At 49.9% G+C, this 15,718-nt stretch overlaps 3 protein-coding genes across 3 annotated transcripts; 2 read left to right on the forward strand and 1 right to left on the reverse strand.

Moving 5' to 3' along the window:
* The first annotated feature begins 1,631 nt into the window (after window positions 1–1,631).
* On the forward strand, window positions 1,632–3,199 carry F5B22DRAFT_500511 (uncharacterized protein). The gene is made up of 4 exons (XM_047972443.1): window positions 1,632–1,817; window positions 1,919–2,156; window positions 2,231–2,396; window positions 2,505–3,199. Exons 1-4 carry the CDS (start codon window positions 1,808–1,810, stop codon window positions 2,640–2,642), a joined length of 552 nt encoding a protein of 183 aa, XP_047833768.1. The 5' UTR covers window positions 1,632–1,807; the 3' UTR covers window positions 2,643–3,199.
* A 1,824-nt stretch (window positions 3,200–5,023) lies between these two features.
* Window positions 5,024–6,640, forward strand: F5B22DRAFT_500520 (uncharacterized protein). Its single transcript, XM_047972444.1, has 2 exons — window positions 5,024–5,223; window positions 5,561–6,640. Exon 2 carries the CDS (start codon window positions 5,579–5,581, stop codon window positions 6,371–6,373), a length of 795 nt encoding a protein of 264 aa, XP_047833769.1. The 5' UTR covers window positions 5,024–5,223; window positions 5,561–5,578; the 3' UTR covers window positions 6,374–6,640.
* Window positions 6,641–11,980: 5,340 nt separating this feature from the next.
* Window positions 11,981–14,818, reverse strand: F5B22DRAFT_500646 (uncharacterized protein). The gene is made up of 4 exons (XM_047972445.1): window positions 14,592–14,818; window positions 14,161–14,467; window positions 13,244–14,106; window positions 11,981–13,189 (listed from the first exon to the last, which is right to left on the reverse strand). Exons 1-4 carry the CDS (start codon window positions 14,691–14,693, stop codon window positions 12,314–12,316), a joined length of 2,148 nt encoding a protein of 715 aa, XP_047833770.1. The 5' UTR covers window positions 14,694–14,818; the 3' UTR covers window positions 11,981–12,313.
* Between the last annotated feature and the right edge of the window lie 900 nt (window positions 14,819–15,718).

Raw genomic sequence — 15,718 nt, forward strand, 5'->3', positions numbered from 1 at the left:
TTGCTTAGAATAGATATTTCGGGCTATCCATCTTTCTACCGAATCAGTATGCCGATTGTCCTACCTACCTAGCTTAGCGATACTATTCAAGCAGAGCCATTACAGTGATTACTTATACCAAAGCATCTAATGGATAGTATTTGAGGTGCGGTAACGTCGGACTTGGTTCGGCGGGTAACAGGTAGGAACCTACTTACTACTAGATATTAGACGACTAAACTACATGCAGCTATTAGAGGCATATCACATTCAAAGAATTGCACTCTGCTACATATGTACGCATAGAAGATAGAAGACACATAGAAGATGAAACAAGACTTAACCTACCTTAGGTAGTGTGTGTGAAGTTCCAAACAAGCCCTCTCCATCTACATCTAGCATCTAGGTAGTCTACCATTTCCCATCTCCATGCAGATCAGCGATGACTAGCAGCTGTTGTGCTAGGGTAGGCTAGGACCCCCAGTCGCAGTAGGTAGTAGCGCCAGCAGTGCCCGCAGTGCCTGTAGCAGCCCCAGCAGAGCCTAGCGCCCACTAACAAGGCCCCAATGCTGCAATACATTACCCGTTCAGCTGTCTCTGTTTAGTGGGCTCCCGTGGCTTGGGCCTGCCTGTAGCCTGCCATTGGACGACCGTCTCCCACACAACTTCGCGATATCCGTCAGTCCCCATCTGAAGCGATGAGCCTCCAGTTGCTTTGTCCCATTCCACCTGAGAGCCGTCCTCTATCGGGATTAACGTCGTCGATAGTGGCGCGCTGAATACTGTGCGACCTGGTCTCTCTAAAGTCCGCGCACGAGGCTCTCTCTTTCTCTCTCTCTCTCTTCTCTTGACTAATTCGTATTGTCTGGATGCGTATGCGTATGCGTGCTTTGCTGCTGTTGCTGTAGGTATGCTGCTCTATGCTGGCTGGTCTTCCCCACCAACCGCTGCCAATACCCAATACCAACCCCGAGTCTGCGCGGCGCACACAGCTCCCCTCCCCCTGCCTCCCTACATGTAGCTAATTCTAGGGCGTCTACGTGTGTATGTGTGTGTATATGTGTATATGCCGTCGGGTACATGATGACATTGGTAATCCTGCCCGTCTGTGATAATATGCCGCTACCATGTGTGGATCGCTCGACCGTTCCCACGTCTTTGTCGATGGGCCTTGCAGATGAGGCGTCAAATGCCACGAGATTGGCCCTGGCTAGCGAGCTGTGTCCATGCACACCAGGGGCCCTAGCTGCCTGTGCGGAGGCATAGGCGAGGATCTACGTCCAGCTCTGTTAGGATATCCTCCAGGTTTGAGCTTGAAAGTGTTCGTAGGGATACATGTGTTGTTAGAAACTCCGATTCGATGTCCGCCTGCTATGCGTTGTGGTCTCGGGAGCTGGGGCCGGCCGTGGTCTAACGTTTCCAGTAGTCTATGGAACACAATGGCCAAAAATTACCACTCAGGAGTTCGTCAATAATCAAATCAGTCTTAGTTTGTGAATAAGCTTAAGCGGAAACTACACGGCTCGGAATGGTCTTGAGGAGGCACCTTCTAAACTACAAAAACTGCGTGATCTCTTTCGAAGTTGCGTCGGTTCAACATGGAAGCCTCTCCAGCATAGTCTCCAGAGCTGCCTGTGAATCTGCAGCAGTAGCCTTATCACCCTTTGCTTCCTTGGCCATCCCTTCTTACACGGTTCTTCTTTATACCTATCGCGTAGCTATCCTAATATTCCCCTTCGGTCTCCGGTCTTGAACGTTCACGAACGACCTCCGCCTTCACTAAATCCCTTACGATTTCCTTCTTCGAACATAACTATAACTATACACAATGGACGGACGTGAGTGCTAGAGAATTTAGGCGCCCGACGCCGGGATTTCCAAAATCCTGGGGGGGTTCTTGGCCGGGCCATGCTTATTCTAACCGCCTCCCCCTTTCTAGTGAACGATTACCGGACAGAACGGGTTGCCCAAGTCCTCTCCGACTTTCGTACTCTTCAATACTACATCGCGGCGGCGCCGACAGAACCACTTCACACCGAGGACTACTACACAGAAGGTTGGGCAGCATTACGACAATGTGCCTTGGACGGCCAGCACATCCTAAACTGCGCGGCGGATGTGACGGTACCACATGGTCGAGGAGGTGAAGAGGAGCAAGCAAAGGCGGAACTTAAGCAGTGCGTCTACAGACATTCAAACAAACTGACAAGACTCCTACGAACAGGAGAATGCTGATAGGACGGTGCTTTAGGGTTTTATTGGACGCCATTGCTCGACGACATGAAGCACAGAAGATATACCTTCGCCAGGCTGCGGCACAGAGATGGATCGAATACCGGGAGCAGGTTCTCCAGGGCCAACGGCCCAGTTCTTCTAATCGACGACAACTGAGGGCATGTGACGAGCAGCTTCGAAGTGTATGGTGAACCCCTATTCCGCCCCAACATGCCGAATTCCGATAAAGATCCACTACACACACTTTAAAAACACGAGCCTCTCCGGACATCGACTAACATTCTACACAGGAGCTTTCACAGGTTACAGATGATTCAATCTACCAAGAGCTTCAAGCTTCGGATATGGCCATGGGTCGCTGGACGGCCGAAGATCCAAGTCTACGGGCAGTGCAACGCTGGGTACGAGCACGGCCACAGACGGTATAATATTCGACACGATGAGAGCAACGACGCTGAAGACACGCGAAAAAGAATCTATTGCCTACTATTTGGACAACAAAAAAGCGAACGAACCTCCTTTCCCCCTCCCCTCGAGAGGAAATAATCATCGAGACATGATCATCATGCAGTGAAAAGTTTCTCTTTCTTGGAATTTTTAGCGATTGAGCGAGCTGGACATGACTACTGGGTTTCTTTTTTTGGGATAAGCAAGGGGCTGGCTCCCTTGACGAGATATCATGATGGGAATAAGGTCAAAATTTGGGCGGGAACTTGCGCGAGTTTGCTCCTGGTTAGCTACGGTCTAGACGACTTTGGCTTGAGCGAATGGACCATTGCGTGAGTATTGCAACAGATACCATCCAGGCAGGCCAAGGATCCCCGGGAATTGGGAGGCCGCCTTGGGCATTGTAAAAACATACACTACTGTCGTTTTATCTACCCAACACCTACAGCTTGTATATATCAATTACAGACAGAAGACAGAGAAGAAGATGTATATACAACCAAGATAGTGCCACGGTTTCAGGCGCAGTGAATCACCTAGTATGCATTAACTCTGACAAGCTAGCTCCCGTGACTTGCTCCGAGATTCGGTTCCCGTACAACGGATCTTGCTATACGGCACTAAAACTTTGCTTAGTTAACAAGCAAACAAGCTAAACCCCTTTCCTTGCTCTTTCTCCCGCGACGGGCTGCATTTCCTCTACTAGTTGCCCCTACATTAGTGCATCGACAAACATCCCAGTTAAGCTGAGAGATAGAAAGAAAAAAAAAGAAAGCGGCTAATCAACCCACTTAAGAGGGGAGTAGGGTCCAAAACCTCCACGATGTGGCTTGGTATCTATCTAGTCAGCGAATGTTCTCACGCCCATAAAGCCCATCGTCGCACAACGGTTGGCCACATAAACTACCGAGATCATCTCTAGCTCAGCCGCCATTGACGTAAGCCTATGGGATGGCGGAAGACCTTCTCCTACAGAAACACCCACAGTAGCTAGAGGTGTGTCTAGCAATAGCTAAGTACAGGAAGTAAGATAGATATCGCAGGGCGAATATCATGGACACGACTAACTGGGCGCCGAGGACCTTCCTTCAGCTTGTGTGGCCTTGCATATGATATGCGTTTTGCTCCATGATAGCTTCTTCCCAATTAGTCATTTCATAAGTTGATCGATAGTTAGTCATTCCATTATTCATCCTCATTCGATACACCTTACATGACACGGGCTGGTACTAGACATCGGTAATACAGCCGTAGACATAGACAGACAGACAATTGCTTTCACTGGATTACGTCGGTTTCCCCGGCCAATATCCCACCAAACTAAGTAAGTCGTATGTCGATGACGCTAGGGACCAGTGTTTCGGGTTCCTGGATCTCGTCTCAGATGCATTGCTCTAACTAGCTAGGTAGTCGATTGTATTGTGTTGTCTTTTTTTGGACGATATGAGTATCAACTGAAAAAAAAAAGGTCAATAACTCCGGTCCCGCGCGGCTACCCGCATGTCATGCCAGGGACTTGCACAGCCCAGCCAAGGCCGCTAGGAGGTTCGCCAAGACCGTCTATGGGGCTGCCTTTTGCGGCGTTTGAGGCGCCGGAGAAAACACCTCGAATAGTGCAACGGCTCCCTCAGTTGGCTTTTGTGGTTGCTTACATGATGCCGACTTTACAGCTGCAAAAGACAACGTTGTCGGCCCTACTTAGACTTCTATGTATATACATACTGTCACCTGAGGACTAAGTTGCGGTGAACCAGACTTTGAGAGTAACGTTTCGTCAATTAGTAATAACCCGGAGTGGTGGCAGTTGGGGATCAGGACAAAAGAACATAAAAGAATTGATGTAAGTAGGTAATTCAAAGACTGTTAATTACACACCTCTCGCGTCATATAATAATACTACCTTGTCTTAAAATGACAACTGAGGCTGATGTAGTTGTTAATAGAGTTCCGCGAGCTTATTAATACAATTGTTTCTTTTTCTTGACAGTTGACGACATAACCTTGCCTCTCTTAGTTTCACTAAACCGCATCTGCTTGCGCCTGCACACAAGCGAAGGTAAAATTGAAAATAAATAGAATGTTGCTGTAACACAATAGCTACTTGTCTGGAAAGTTTAATGAATATCAACAACATTTATTCTCAGTGGCTTCTTACCTGCCTACGATATACACGAAATATCTACAGCACATATCCCTGACATCACCAGCCCAGCGGTGGAGATACAAAGTACCTACCTACCTAGACTAAGGAATGTTTTAAGTCGTCATAACTGAACTGGGCTGCTGAGGGGCTGGAGGTCCCCACCCAGCGCCGAGCGGTTCTGTGCTGCTGTTACGGGCCTCATCATAATCCTAGTTTTATGCAATAATCGTGTATCTCTGGCTGTGTCGGCCCAACCTATAGAAAATATTTTTCACCACCAGATTTGCTCTATTACTCAAGCATCACCCTAGAAACTAAGCTGTCTTGTCATACATCCACACGCGTGCGCTGGCTCCCCGCTAAGATAATCATTCCCGCATATCATTGAGGCCTCCACCACATCAGGTTTCCGTCACTCGGTAAGTCCGATGAGCAAAACACATCTGATCTCCAAAACGCCGTCGTTTATCATCATCTTTGTCGTCTTCTTCTTTTATTCCAATTCAACATATCTCTGTACCTATCTACCATTTTGGGCGGCTCTCGGATCCACTCAGATCATGGATTTATTTACCCTACGGATGTGTGAAATGAAAAATAACTGCCTGAGGCATCTTTATCATCAACCTACCTCCCTTGTGCAGACATGTCAATTTCCATGATGCAGTAGTACAGCCTTGGTTGGCTTTGCTTGACCGCCACCTTGCCTTCACCGATCTTCCCCCCTTAACACCTTTCTGATATGCCATTGACCAGTGAGATTTTCCAGGGAGGATGGCAGCAGCGTCCGTTTGCAAGATCTGCGAGGATCCCCTCGTCGTTGAAGTCGAGGGGGATGGGGACAGTGAGGACACCAACACGCAGACTGTCCCAGATGATTTGGAACTTCCGTGCGACTGTCATTTTCATTGGCAGTGCCTCCTGGACAAGGCCTCAGATGTAGCCATATCCTTGAAATGTCCATCTTGCCAGGTCCCTCTGGCCCAGAACAACGCCGGGCCGTCCGTCACCAACCCGTTCCTGCAATCTACGTCAGGCGTCTCCATTTTGACAAGGTACGTCAACGAAGGGGGTGTTCAAGAGGACTTGGACATACTCCCAGCCATAACGGAAGAGGCGTACCTAGAGGCCAATCCCCAAGCCCGGCCGGCACGCGCCTTTCATGTAATGTGTAGCGAGGGCGATGTCGATGGAATTGTGGACCTACTCCGAGATATCGAGCAAGGAGATGGAGACGAACCTGTGCTCACTCCGGCGCAGCTCATTCGCTACCAGGACCCTCTCGCCAACATGAAGAGTGGCCTTCATCTTGCCATTGAGCAAGGACGGGAGGAGGTTGTGTGGTTGTTGCTCTGGCTTGCTTCTCCTCTGCGCACAGATGCTTTTCCTGGGCCACTCCGGGAGATTGCGCAGGCAATGGGACTCCAGCGGCCAGTCACACCGCCATCCGACGACATTCGGGCTCTCCAAGATGACCGGGGCCGTGCAGCTGAGACCATCGCGGCAGAACGGGAGGGACCTTGGGCTGCTCTATTGCAGTCCAATGTGCTGCATCCCGGCTCATCATGATCAAGCGTAACCGTGGCACGGCAGCGAACGCATTCGCCCCTCCTCTCCTCGTGCCCTCTCTCGTAATTAATAATTGACTTGTCTCTCCACCGGGAACAAGAGGCTTGAGCGCTATTATTAGCATTTCAACCTATCAAGAGACGTAGAAGACATACAATGGATATGCAAGTTCGTGAAACTAGTTCTTCTACCCATCGACTTCGATTCGAGCCAAGAGCGGTTCATGTCGTTCTGCAGGTGCCAATCACATCACTCTTGAGCAGAAGAACCCCGTCTGCAACCCTCCGTCGAGATGAATAGAGAAAGACAATCCAAAGCAAGACAAAAGTAAGCTCTGTTAGGAAACCCGGTACCTAATTGGTACCGTAGCACCGGGGATGGTGTTCGTCCAAACTTTTTTTTTTTCCCTCTTGACTATTGAGACATGACTTAGATGCAATGCAACCTCATGAATCTGGTACAGTAAAACCTGGGAACATCCAACCACTCGCGCTACCAATACACCCCCTGGGGATTCTCTCCGCATTTGACCAAGTCCTGTCCTACATCCTACATCTGTTTCTGGCGCCCCCCTGGCTCTTTTAGTCCAGCTACTGAACCTCTTTGGGGTTGTCTGCGCCTCTGTCCAACGTTACTGCGTAGGTATGCAATGGTCGGATTTCTGTGCCTGCCTATCATATTTTCTCGATTTTTTCCCCCGTCACTACTACTATTACCGTTGCTTTCTGCTTCTTGTTCCTAGCTCATGTCGAGTACACTCGTCGATGAGGATTTGAGAAACGGTGGATTGTGGGTAGTGCCGTTACCACTCACAGGACAACGCCCAGAAGATCCTGTCGGCATAGATTTCCTTTTTCAATTTAGATCCCTGTATCACGAGGAGATGGGACGAACTTCTCTCTAGTATTCCCATATGGTTTTCCCTGTATCTCCACATGTAGCAACCTCACGTTCTTCGTAGATATTTCCCCTCTCCTTTTTTTTTTTTTTTTTTTTTTTTTTTCGTCAATTGGAATTTCCCCCTGTAACGTATCGGTGAAAAGACCTGCGTCCTGTGGTAAGCAGTGATGCACGACACCTAAAACAGATCCGAGAAAATGTCCCGGGAGAGATTTCCTTGGGTCATGGCGCTGTGATATCGCCTCCCATGACCTGCAGCGTGCTAGCAAGCAAGCAAGCAGGAAACCGTGAACCGAACGAGCCACTTTCCCCTCACGTTCATGCACGAAACTTTCCCCCTTCCTCTCACAGCAGGGAGGGAGTATGGAGCGCAGCATTGGGCAATTGGCCCTGCTGAGGTATCGCGGCTTTTTGTCTGGTTCTCTCGCCGTCTGATTACCTGGTCAAGTTAGGCCTAAATCTGCGAGTCGTCGCAAAGAGGTTCTCGGCGTCGCGGTCAATGGCAGGTAGGGAGGTAGGTGAGGAAGCAATGGTCTTGCGTCGCGGAGTGCATACTGGCTCGCTCGCTTCCCTTTGCTTGATTCGTCCCATTCCATTCCATCCCATCGATTCGACCCCTCGGTGCAAGCAATCACGCTCTCGAGGAGAAGAACATACACACCTAATTCACCGCATATCCTACAGACACACGGCTAACCCCGTCGCAGAGGTGAGGTCGACGCAGGAGCCACGCAGATGTATTTACCCGGGCTTTTAAGCGGGTGTGGAGCAAGAACCGCAGGGCTGGTGGTATCCTTTGCATTGGGTTGGGGAAAGCGGACTGTATCTTTCTCTCGCGTCTGCCCAGATTGCGATTATATGAAAGAAGGAGAGAAGAGAGGGGCTCGAACGGTTTCACTATAACCTGATCCTGGCCGTAGCCGCTCCCGTGACTCGATGGCGATGTGATGGGAGTGATCCGTGGCGGGTAATGGGCGCATTGGGCTACTGCAAGAGGTCTATCTAGTCCAGGCGTACTCGATGGAGTCGGATTCGAGATGACGACGTTGTGACGGATCTCGCATGTCGACTACCGAGTTGAAACAGGTGAGTAGGGAAGGAGGACATACCGTATTATACGGTTCCATCCATAGGGCACTGGTTGAGCGAGACGCCGCGGGGATATCGCGGTAACCGCTCACCGTCGCCAAGATGGGGTTTCTCTGTGCTGCCCTGTACCTCTGTCCCACCTGTGCAGTTTCGCGATGACGCCCATGTGATTGCTGCTGCTTCCGTGGTCCTCGAACTGCTTTTCTCTGCATGTTGGCGCGCCAGCCAGATAATGTAGCATATGGGTTGAAAATCTGGGGTTTAAAGATGGGTTTATGCCGCCTCTCATGCAAGCACTTCCGCACAGACGAACACGCACTCCAGATGCTACTACTACTCCACCATACTCGCCGTCCCGTCCTGCGAGCACTTTAGCTGTAAACGGGGAATGAAAGAGGAGGCTAATTAATAAGGGTCACTGGGCACTTGAGACCCTGACCGTCTAATTGATTTCCAGACCGCGAGCCGTCGCGAGCCGTGCCGCGCCGTCCCTAAGGTATCCAGTTATTCGAGTCCCGTGATGCCTTTTCCCCGTCTGTGCTCTGCGTGCCGTCTCTGGGTTCTGTTTGTCTCGTCTCCTCTCTTGCCGTGTAAATATACTGCCTACACGACAGTAAGTCTGGGGAAATTCCCGCGTCAGGCTATACATACCTACATGTCTACGGGATGGGATTGGAGCGGCTGAATTTTCGTACAATTTTGCCCCCTATAATGGCGAGATTCTATTGTGCGGTTTCCCACTTTGGGACGGGCATAGGTAACCTAGGTGTAATATATCCCCGAAACTCGCCTCTTTGCAGATGTGCATTTTGTTACCTGCCTAGACACATCTTTATGCACGTGTAAATGTCCGAGGACGGACGAAAGATGCCTGTTGATTGGAGGCGAGGCCTAAATCTTGTCTGGCTCTCACCTGTTCTTACGCATAGAACCAACCGGCTTAATGGTATGGCACGCGAGTTTTGTGATACAGTTGCATTAGTCACAGGTGTGCAGACCTGACTACGTATCTATCTGCCTACCTGCTTCAGTAGCAACGTAACAGAGACACCGCGATGTGTATTTCGTGTAGAATATCGGCTGGTGATGGTATGCATGCGTGGCATTCACTTGTTGCGCGGTGCAGGAAACATGCTGCAGGTATGATTGATAATCTTGACTGTCTAGTCACGGAGAAGCAAGAGACGGCCGCCGCCATGCTTACTTACCGTTTCTTGCTTACTGGAGCCCTTCATCGCATCTTTACAATTACATCGGCAGTGAAGGAGTCGAAAAAAGGTGAGGCGTTCGGTGTGTCCATGCGGCTTCTAGGTTAGGATCCGAACAGCCGAATCTAGAACACTGTGCCCCTCTGGACCCCAAAAATAACAGTTACGACGAAGGGAGGAAAGTGATTCACAACTGTTTTGTTATATGCTGATGATTCTTCCCTTGCAAAGAAGTCAAAATCTCCTGATGCTATTTTGAATATCTGCTGCGTTATCACTCGTCGAGAGGTAAGTGGGCAGATGCGGCGACCAAGGTGAATACGCCTGCTTCATTAGCCGGGCCCCGGTCTGAAACGCGGCTTGAGACGGCGATGAGATAGATAACTCGGGACGATATACGGGGGGAACAGTGTATATATCGGACAAATAAGGCGAATCAAAATCGAAGATGGTTTCAAAACGAAACAGAAATGCAAGAAAAGAAGGGAGATGATTCGCTCTCGAGACCGGGTTGTTCTCCGACTACATGATCCTCCCTCTCTCCCTTCCATCCTTCACCTTTTTTTTTCTTTCTCAAATCGTATTCCTCCATTTCCCATTTCAAGGCATCCCGAAAGAGTAGCCATGGGAGGGGAAGGGAGAGAGGGGCAGCAGGGGGCGGCAGAGGGCAGTAGGTTAGGTAGTGTATGCATGTCATTCACGTGGTGGTGGTGTCGTTGGTGGTGGGATAAGCACTTTACCGTTTAGTGTCAGATCAGGATCAGATCCCTAGATTAGATATATCCGCCCACTCATGCATGGTACATACGTACTCACTAATATTGTGCGTACGTGTCTAGCACATGAAGGATCATCCTATCTTCTCGACGAGTACATGAAGCTCACGATCCTGGAGGAAAACGGGAACGGTGGGGGAGCTAAGGAGGCAGGGAGGAAGGTAAGGCAAGCTTGCTGCCTGTCTGTTTGCTTATGACGAGGTCAGCATCAGCGCGGGGCAAGGGAGGAACGTGCCGCAGTAGTGTTGAGGCCGTGAAGCTTGTTCAATAGGATTCTTGGTGCGGAGGATTTCTGACAAAGATCTTCGGGATGCAAGCATTTCCATGGATAAAGGAGTCTACCTCGGCAATTATCTAGATCTGGAAGGATCCTAGACAAACAGAACCTAGCAAAAACGGGTTGCGTGTACGTATCTATTTCTCTAAGTATCTGTCATTGGGATCTGTCTCGCTGCCGTCTCGAGTAGCTTATTCTTCTTCCGCTCATGCGTGCGCGCCAACAAAGCATTTCCTGACTCGGCAGATGAATTGCCTTGCGTAGATGGGATTCGGGATGAAGGCGTTTCGGGGTCCCTACGATGAGACGAAAATTGCATCCCTACTACCTAGGTTACTGAGTATCAGGTAAAACTCAACCAAGCAGAGGGTACGATGAGCTGAACTGTGGGGGACGAGAAGGCTATAATTAAAGTGCCATTGCTGAGCGCCGTCGCGATATCTCAATACGAGAGCTCGTGAAAGCTTAATTTCTTTTCCCCAAAGATGACGAGAATGAGACTTTATCGATTATGAGTATTGCAGATACCATTCTATGTGCTTTTTCGCTGTAGAATGAGACGTGGGTGGCGGCAAGTTTTGGGGGATCTGCTTGCTAAGCACTTTTTCAAGCTAGGCTAGGTAGAGATTCGATCGACGGTACGGGGTTGTTTGCAATCCTTCGGAAATAATGCACGTGCTCCCTCTTGGGTGCGCATGGCTATGAGACCTACAAGAGGCAGTGTACCAATATAGTAACAAGGGCTGAAAGCTTCCAATGTAACGCGGCGCGCGTAGTTCGCTGACCGTCGACTTCATACGCTACAGCTACCTACACTGTGCAGTAAATGTAAGGTATGAATTAGTTTCAAGCCGCGGATTCTGGGCTCGTGGGTTTTCGTTTTCGTCAAATACGAGAAGCTCATGATTAGAGTCACATTCGCGGAGGGGCAAGCAGAAGCGTAGGTCAGTGAAATGTTCCGAGTAGATAGCAGATTCTTCTTCATTTGGTATTGAGACTGTTCATCTCTAGGGCGCTGATACATCAGCCTCCAATTGTCTACAGCAGTTTGACTAATTCTCTGACCCCCTCCCCGTTTCCAGTGTGCGATGTCACACGCCCCCAACTTTCTCAACGTTACTCCTCCAAACGAGAGGCTATTGGCCGGGCCCTCCTACGTACAAAGTGTGTATGAGAATTGAAAAGATAGTGGTCCGTAAATACAAGGGGGTACTGGTTCGCATTGATTATAGTTCAGTTCGGCCGTTATCAAATAAAATAAAATAAAATTGACATGATACGGTACCTAGCGCACTGGGTATCTTGGCTGCCGTTCAGTCGTGGAAATAAACCACACGGTAAAGACATAGTTATATAGAGGAATCCGTAAACGCCGAAAAATGAGATGATACAAGCAGGACAACGAAGAGAAGGGAGGGAGAAAGTCGAAAGGAAGTAGATGGAATAAAAACTTAGAGTGAAAGGAGTGCACTGAGAATATCTCAGGGAGGTATTGTAACGAGAGACGGGAATGAGAGATTAACAATAATGATGCTATATGAATGAATGCTTTCCATGCAAATGTGAGAACGAACGTATGCTGGTCCGCCGTGAGTCATCAGACACGAGTGATCGTAAGAATTTAATTGATAAGGCCGTGTATCATAAATTTGGGTTGCGACACTAGGGGCAGCCCCGTTTTTGGGAGGATTTATGCGTTGACGGTGGTTTGGTGAGGTTGAAAGACTGCGGACGTGAGGAATACGTTGCTGCCTTGCGTGGGCGAGCTCTTCGTTGGCGGCGAAGGAGCAGGAGGCGATAGTGGTGGGGGCCGAGGTGAAGCTGTCGACACACCAGGTGAGCCGTTGCGACCCAAGACATCGTGGCTTTGGGCGTGGTGCAAGACTCTCTTATAGCGGTGAGTCTGTCGCTGTGGCAGGCGCTCAGGGCTGTTGATGCCATCGTTGAGCTTGGTGAATTCATTCTCTACGTCTTCGAGAAGAGCGTAGACGTCGCTGTCAGCGTAGATACGGATGCTCTCCATCCGCTCAAGAGCCGTCTGCGTACTGCTGCTCAGACGGCTTCGGTGAGACTTACCATCCTCGTCCTCTTCGATAATAGCCGATGGCACCCGCGCAACAACCCGCTGAGGGGAAGACGAAGGTGACGGTGAGGAGCAGTCGAAGAACGTAGCACCCCTAGTGGGGCTACGAGGTGGTGTAGCAACATCGCTGGCACTGGGTTGTGGCCGCATCCCAATGGCGTGTTGGAGTGTTTCATTGCTGACGCCGCCAAGACCGGCACTGGCTGACATTGCGGCGGCGGCAGCGACATGTTCAAGCAGCTTTTGTCGGACTCGCGTGCGACGGTTCTCAGCATGCTCCAGCTTGGTGACCCAGTCATCAATGGAGGCGTCGAGTTCTGCAAGCGTCTCCTCTTGCTTCAGCATGGACTCATAACTAAATTTGGCCATGCGGGGTGATCGAAGGTATTGGCAAACCCGCGATTGGAGATTACGACGGCCAGCACGAAGAGATGTGTATGTGTGGCGAAGATACTCCGTTCTCTCATCAAGTTGGCGAAGCTCCTGTGTGATGTTAATATACAAGCTACGTTTCACAGTGACAAGTAAGTGGTTTACCTTGGAGAGATTGTCCACGTCCTCCCTTCTCAATACCTCAAATCTGGCTGCTTGGCCAAGAGCTTGTTTCTGTAGATGAGCCGTTTCTGCCTGGTCGAGCTTCGCCAGAGCATCCTGGGGTCTGAAACCTTGGGGCAGGGTCTCGAAAGCCCTCCGTTCGATACTTAGGCTCCTTTTCGACTCAGCTCGTTTATGCTTAGAGCCAATAAGAGAACCATCAGCTCGCTTTCTCGGGCGTCCACGTTCCATTATGCTTCCTGAATCGGACTGTCCTCTCCTGTGAGCCATTGCAGAGGAACATCGTACTTGTACATCAAGGTCAGGCCTAGGGACAGAGGGGATATCCGTAGCACCATGAGATGCTGTAGTTGAGACTGCCGAGTGCGGCTTTTCCCAAGGAGCTGGTGAGTGGCGTGACTCTGGAGGAGCTGAGATTGGAGTCGGAATCGTCGAGTTCGTATAAGTCGTAGTAGACTTCGGTGTCGGTGTAGATCCTGTAGAGGAAAGGGGTGTGAAGGGTGTATAAGGAGCCCGTGTCCTTGGCGATTCGTCTGGGCGAGGTGGCCGTGTGGTTGGTTCCTGTTGATTACCTCCTGATCTGAGCCGGCTCAGTGATAGCTTTCGAGCAAGTGACGGAAATGTTCCACTATGGGTTGGAATTGTGAGTGGTGCTAGGTCCTTAGGGGAAAGAGGTTGTTTGGCAGGCACCTTGGCAGATGTTGGTGTCATTGCCGTGCCATTACTAGACCTTGTTTCTGGGGATTCATGTGACTCTCTTGGTTCCGAACGCATGTTAATTCGCAAGGCATTGACTGGGGTACTGATGGAGCGCTCATGTAGAGCAGGTCGCCCTGGTATTGTAGCTAGGTATCGTCAACATAGGGCATAATTCTTCGAATGCTTTGAGCTTGACTTACGGGAGTCCATCGAAACCTCCTGTACCGTCGTCATAGGTCCAAGTTCTGGTACGCTAACCTTCCTCCTTCGAGTCAAGTTGTGTTCCTTAATTCTCAAAAGAAGTCCATTTGAGAGTCCTGGCTTATCGGACTTATCCGAGCATTGGTTCACGACAGTGGCATGTGCTTGATCCAGATCAAGTGGCTTTGCTATCGTAACCGGCGGCAGCTGCTTTTCCTTTGGAAATAGCTGATACTTGCGTGCTTCTGTGTTGTGCATCCTCCAGGCCAGCGACCTCTTCTCGTCCGCAGAGTGGATAGATACTAGCTGCATTGAACAATTCATAAGTTATGTTGGTTCACGATAGACTCATAGGGCATGGTGATATTGACGGTAAAGTTGATGTCTTGGATGATGGTTGATAGTGACTGTAATGTATATGTGAGCTTACCGAGTCCGTGGAGGCTTTGGTGGAAAAGGTGTTTGCTATATAGCTTCGGAGGCTATTGGTCTCGCCATCGCTATCTATCATGCAAGCTGCTATATGGGCCATCTCCACACGGCCCAATATACAGGCAGATCGTAGACCTGACAAAGAAGTGAAACGGTTCTACAATGAGGAAACCAGGAACTAGCTTTTCGCAATGGGAAATGATAGGTTGGCAAATAAGACGTCGAGTTTATAATATATATGCATACAAGTCAAGGAAGAGGTGCGTGTCGAACATAACCGGAGATGAGCTTGCACAGGGTTTCTTGACTTTGAGACGAGACGGCAAGGGAATGCAAACACTTTGGGGGATGCTATAAAGATGCACATATAGCAGTAGGAAACAGAGAACAATGACGGGTGGAGGTTGCAGAAAGATGCCTGCTCTTAATGCAGGTAATATACCTCGTGTGCATATGTAGTGAAGAGCACGCAGTTGATATAATGGGTAGGTATCCTGGTATAGTACCGTATGTCCTTAATAAGGTGCAGAGATACCTGTGCTCTTCCTTTCTGGCTGAAACGAGACGAATGGGTGTGTATCTGCTCGAGGAATCCGTATCGATCTGGCACCGTAACCCTCGACAGACCCTCGATACGTTCTCTCGGCCAACCATTGCTCCCTCGCCGTCTATTCTAGTGTAAGGCCCTCCTCGTGGCGCTCGAACTGTGGTTGTGGTGCCTCTGCGACTTCGCTGTGGAACGTCTTAGTGCAGTCCCTCCGCATGGCGTTCTGCTGCGACTAGGCTACTGTACTTTGGACGCCGGAATCCTATGCTCCAGGAATACGGTGCAGCTAAGTAAATACAGTAGTGTAGGTAGATGGATGGTATCGGGGTTGCTTACCACAACCGTTTAGATCCAACAGGGTCTGAACAGGGCAACTCGAAGGGGTTCCAGATCCCAGATTCGTGCAGGGACAGGGTTTGCTGAAACTAGTCACCGTTGTAACTACACTATGTGGACTAGCCAGGGGTACAGTTGCTTTGACCCCCCAACTGCCAAGGACTCTCCGACGAGGGCTGGCCAGGGTCTTTGCAACCGAGCACAGTACACTACCTACCTACCTCGAGCAGTACAGTAGGCGG

This window comes from Xylaria bambusicola (genome assembly GCF_022495145.1).
Source record: "Xylaria bambusicola strain CBS 139988 unplaced genomic scaffold F5B22scaffold_7, whole genome shotgun sequence".
Classification (NCBI taxonomy): Eukaryota; Fungi; Ascomycota; class Sordariomycetes; order Xylariales; family Xylariaceae; genus Xylaria; species Xylaria bambusicola.

Coding starts and splice junctions, on each gene's coding strand:
- F5B22DRAFT_500511 (XM_047972443.1), top strand. Junction 2,157..2,230: donor GCAAAGGCGGAACTTAAGCA/GTGCGTCTACAG, acceptor ACGGTGCTTTAG/GGTTTTATTGGACGCCATTG. Junction 2,397..2,504: donor GTGACGAGCAGCTTCGAAGT/GTATGGTGAACC, acceptor CATTCTACACAG/GAGCTTTCACAGGTTACAGA.
- F5B22DRAFT_500520 (XM_047972444.1), top strand. CDS start 5,579: ATGGCAGCAGCGTCCGTTTGCAAGATCTGCGAGGATCCCCTCGTCGTT.
- F5B22DRAFT_500646 (XM_047972445.1), bottom strand. CDS start 14,693: ATGGCCCATATAGCAGCTTGCATGATAGATAGCGATGGCGAGACCAAT. Junction 14,107..14,160: donor GGAGGTTTCGATGGACTCCC/GTAAGTCAAGCT, acceptor GACGATACCTAG/CTACAATACCAGGGCGACCT. Junction 13,190..13,243: donor ACGTGGACAATCTCTCCAAG/GTAAACCACTTA, acceptor AACATCACACAG/GAGCTTCGCCAACTTGATGA.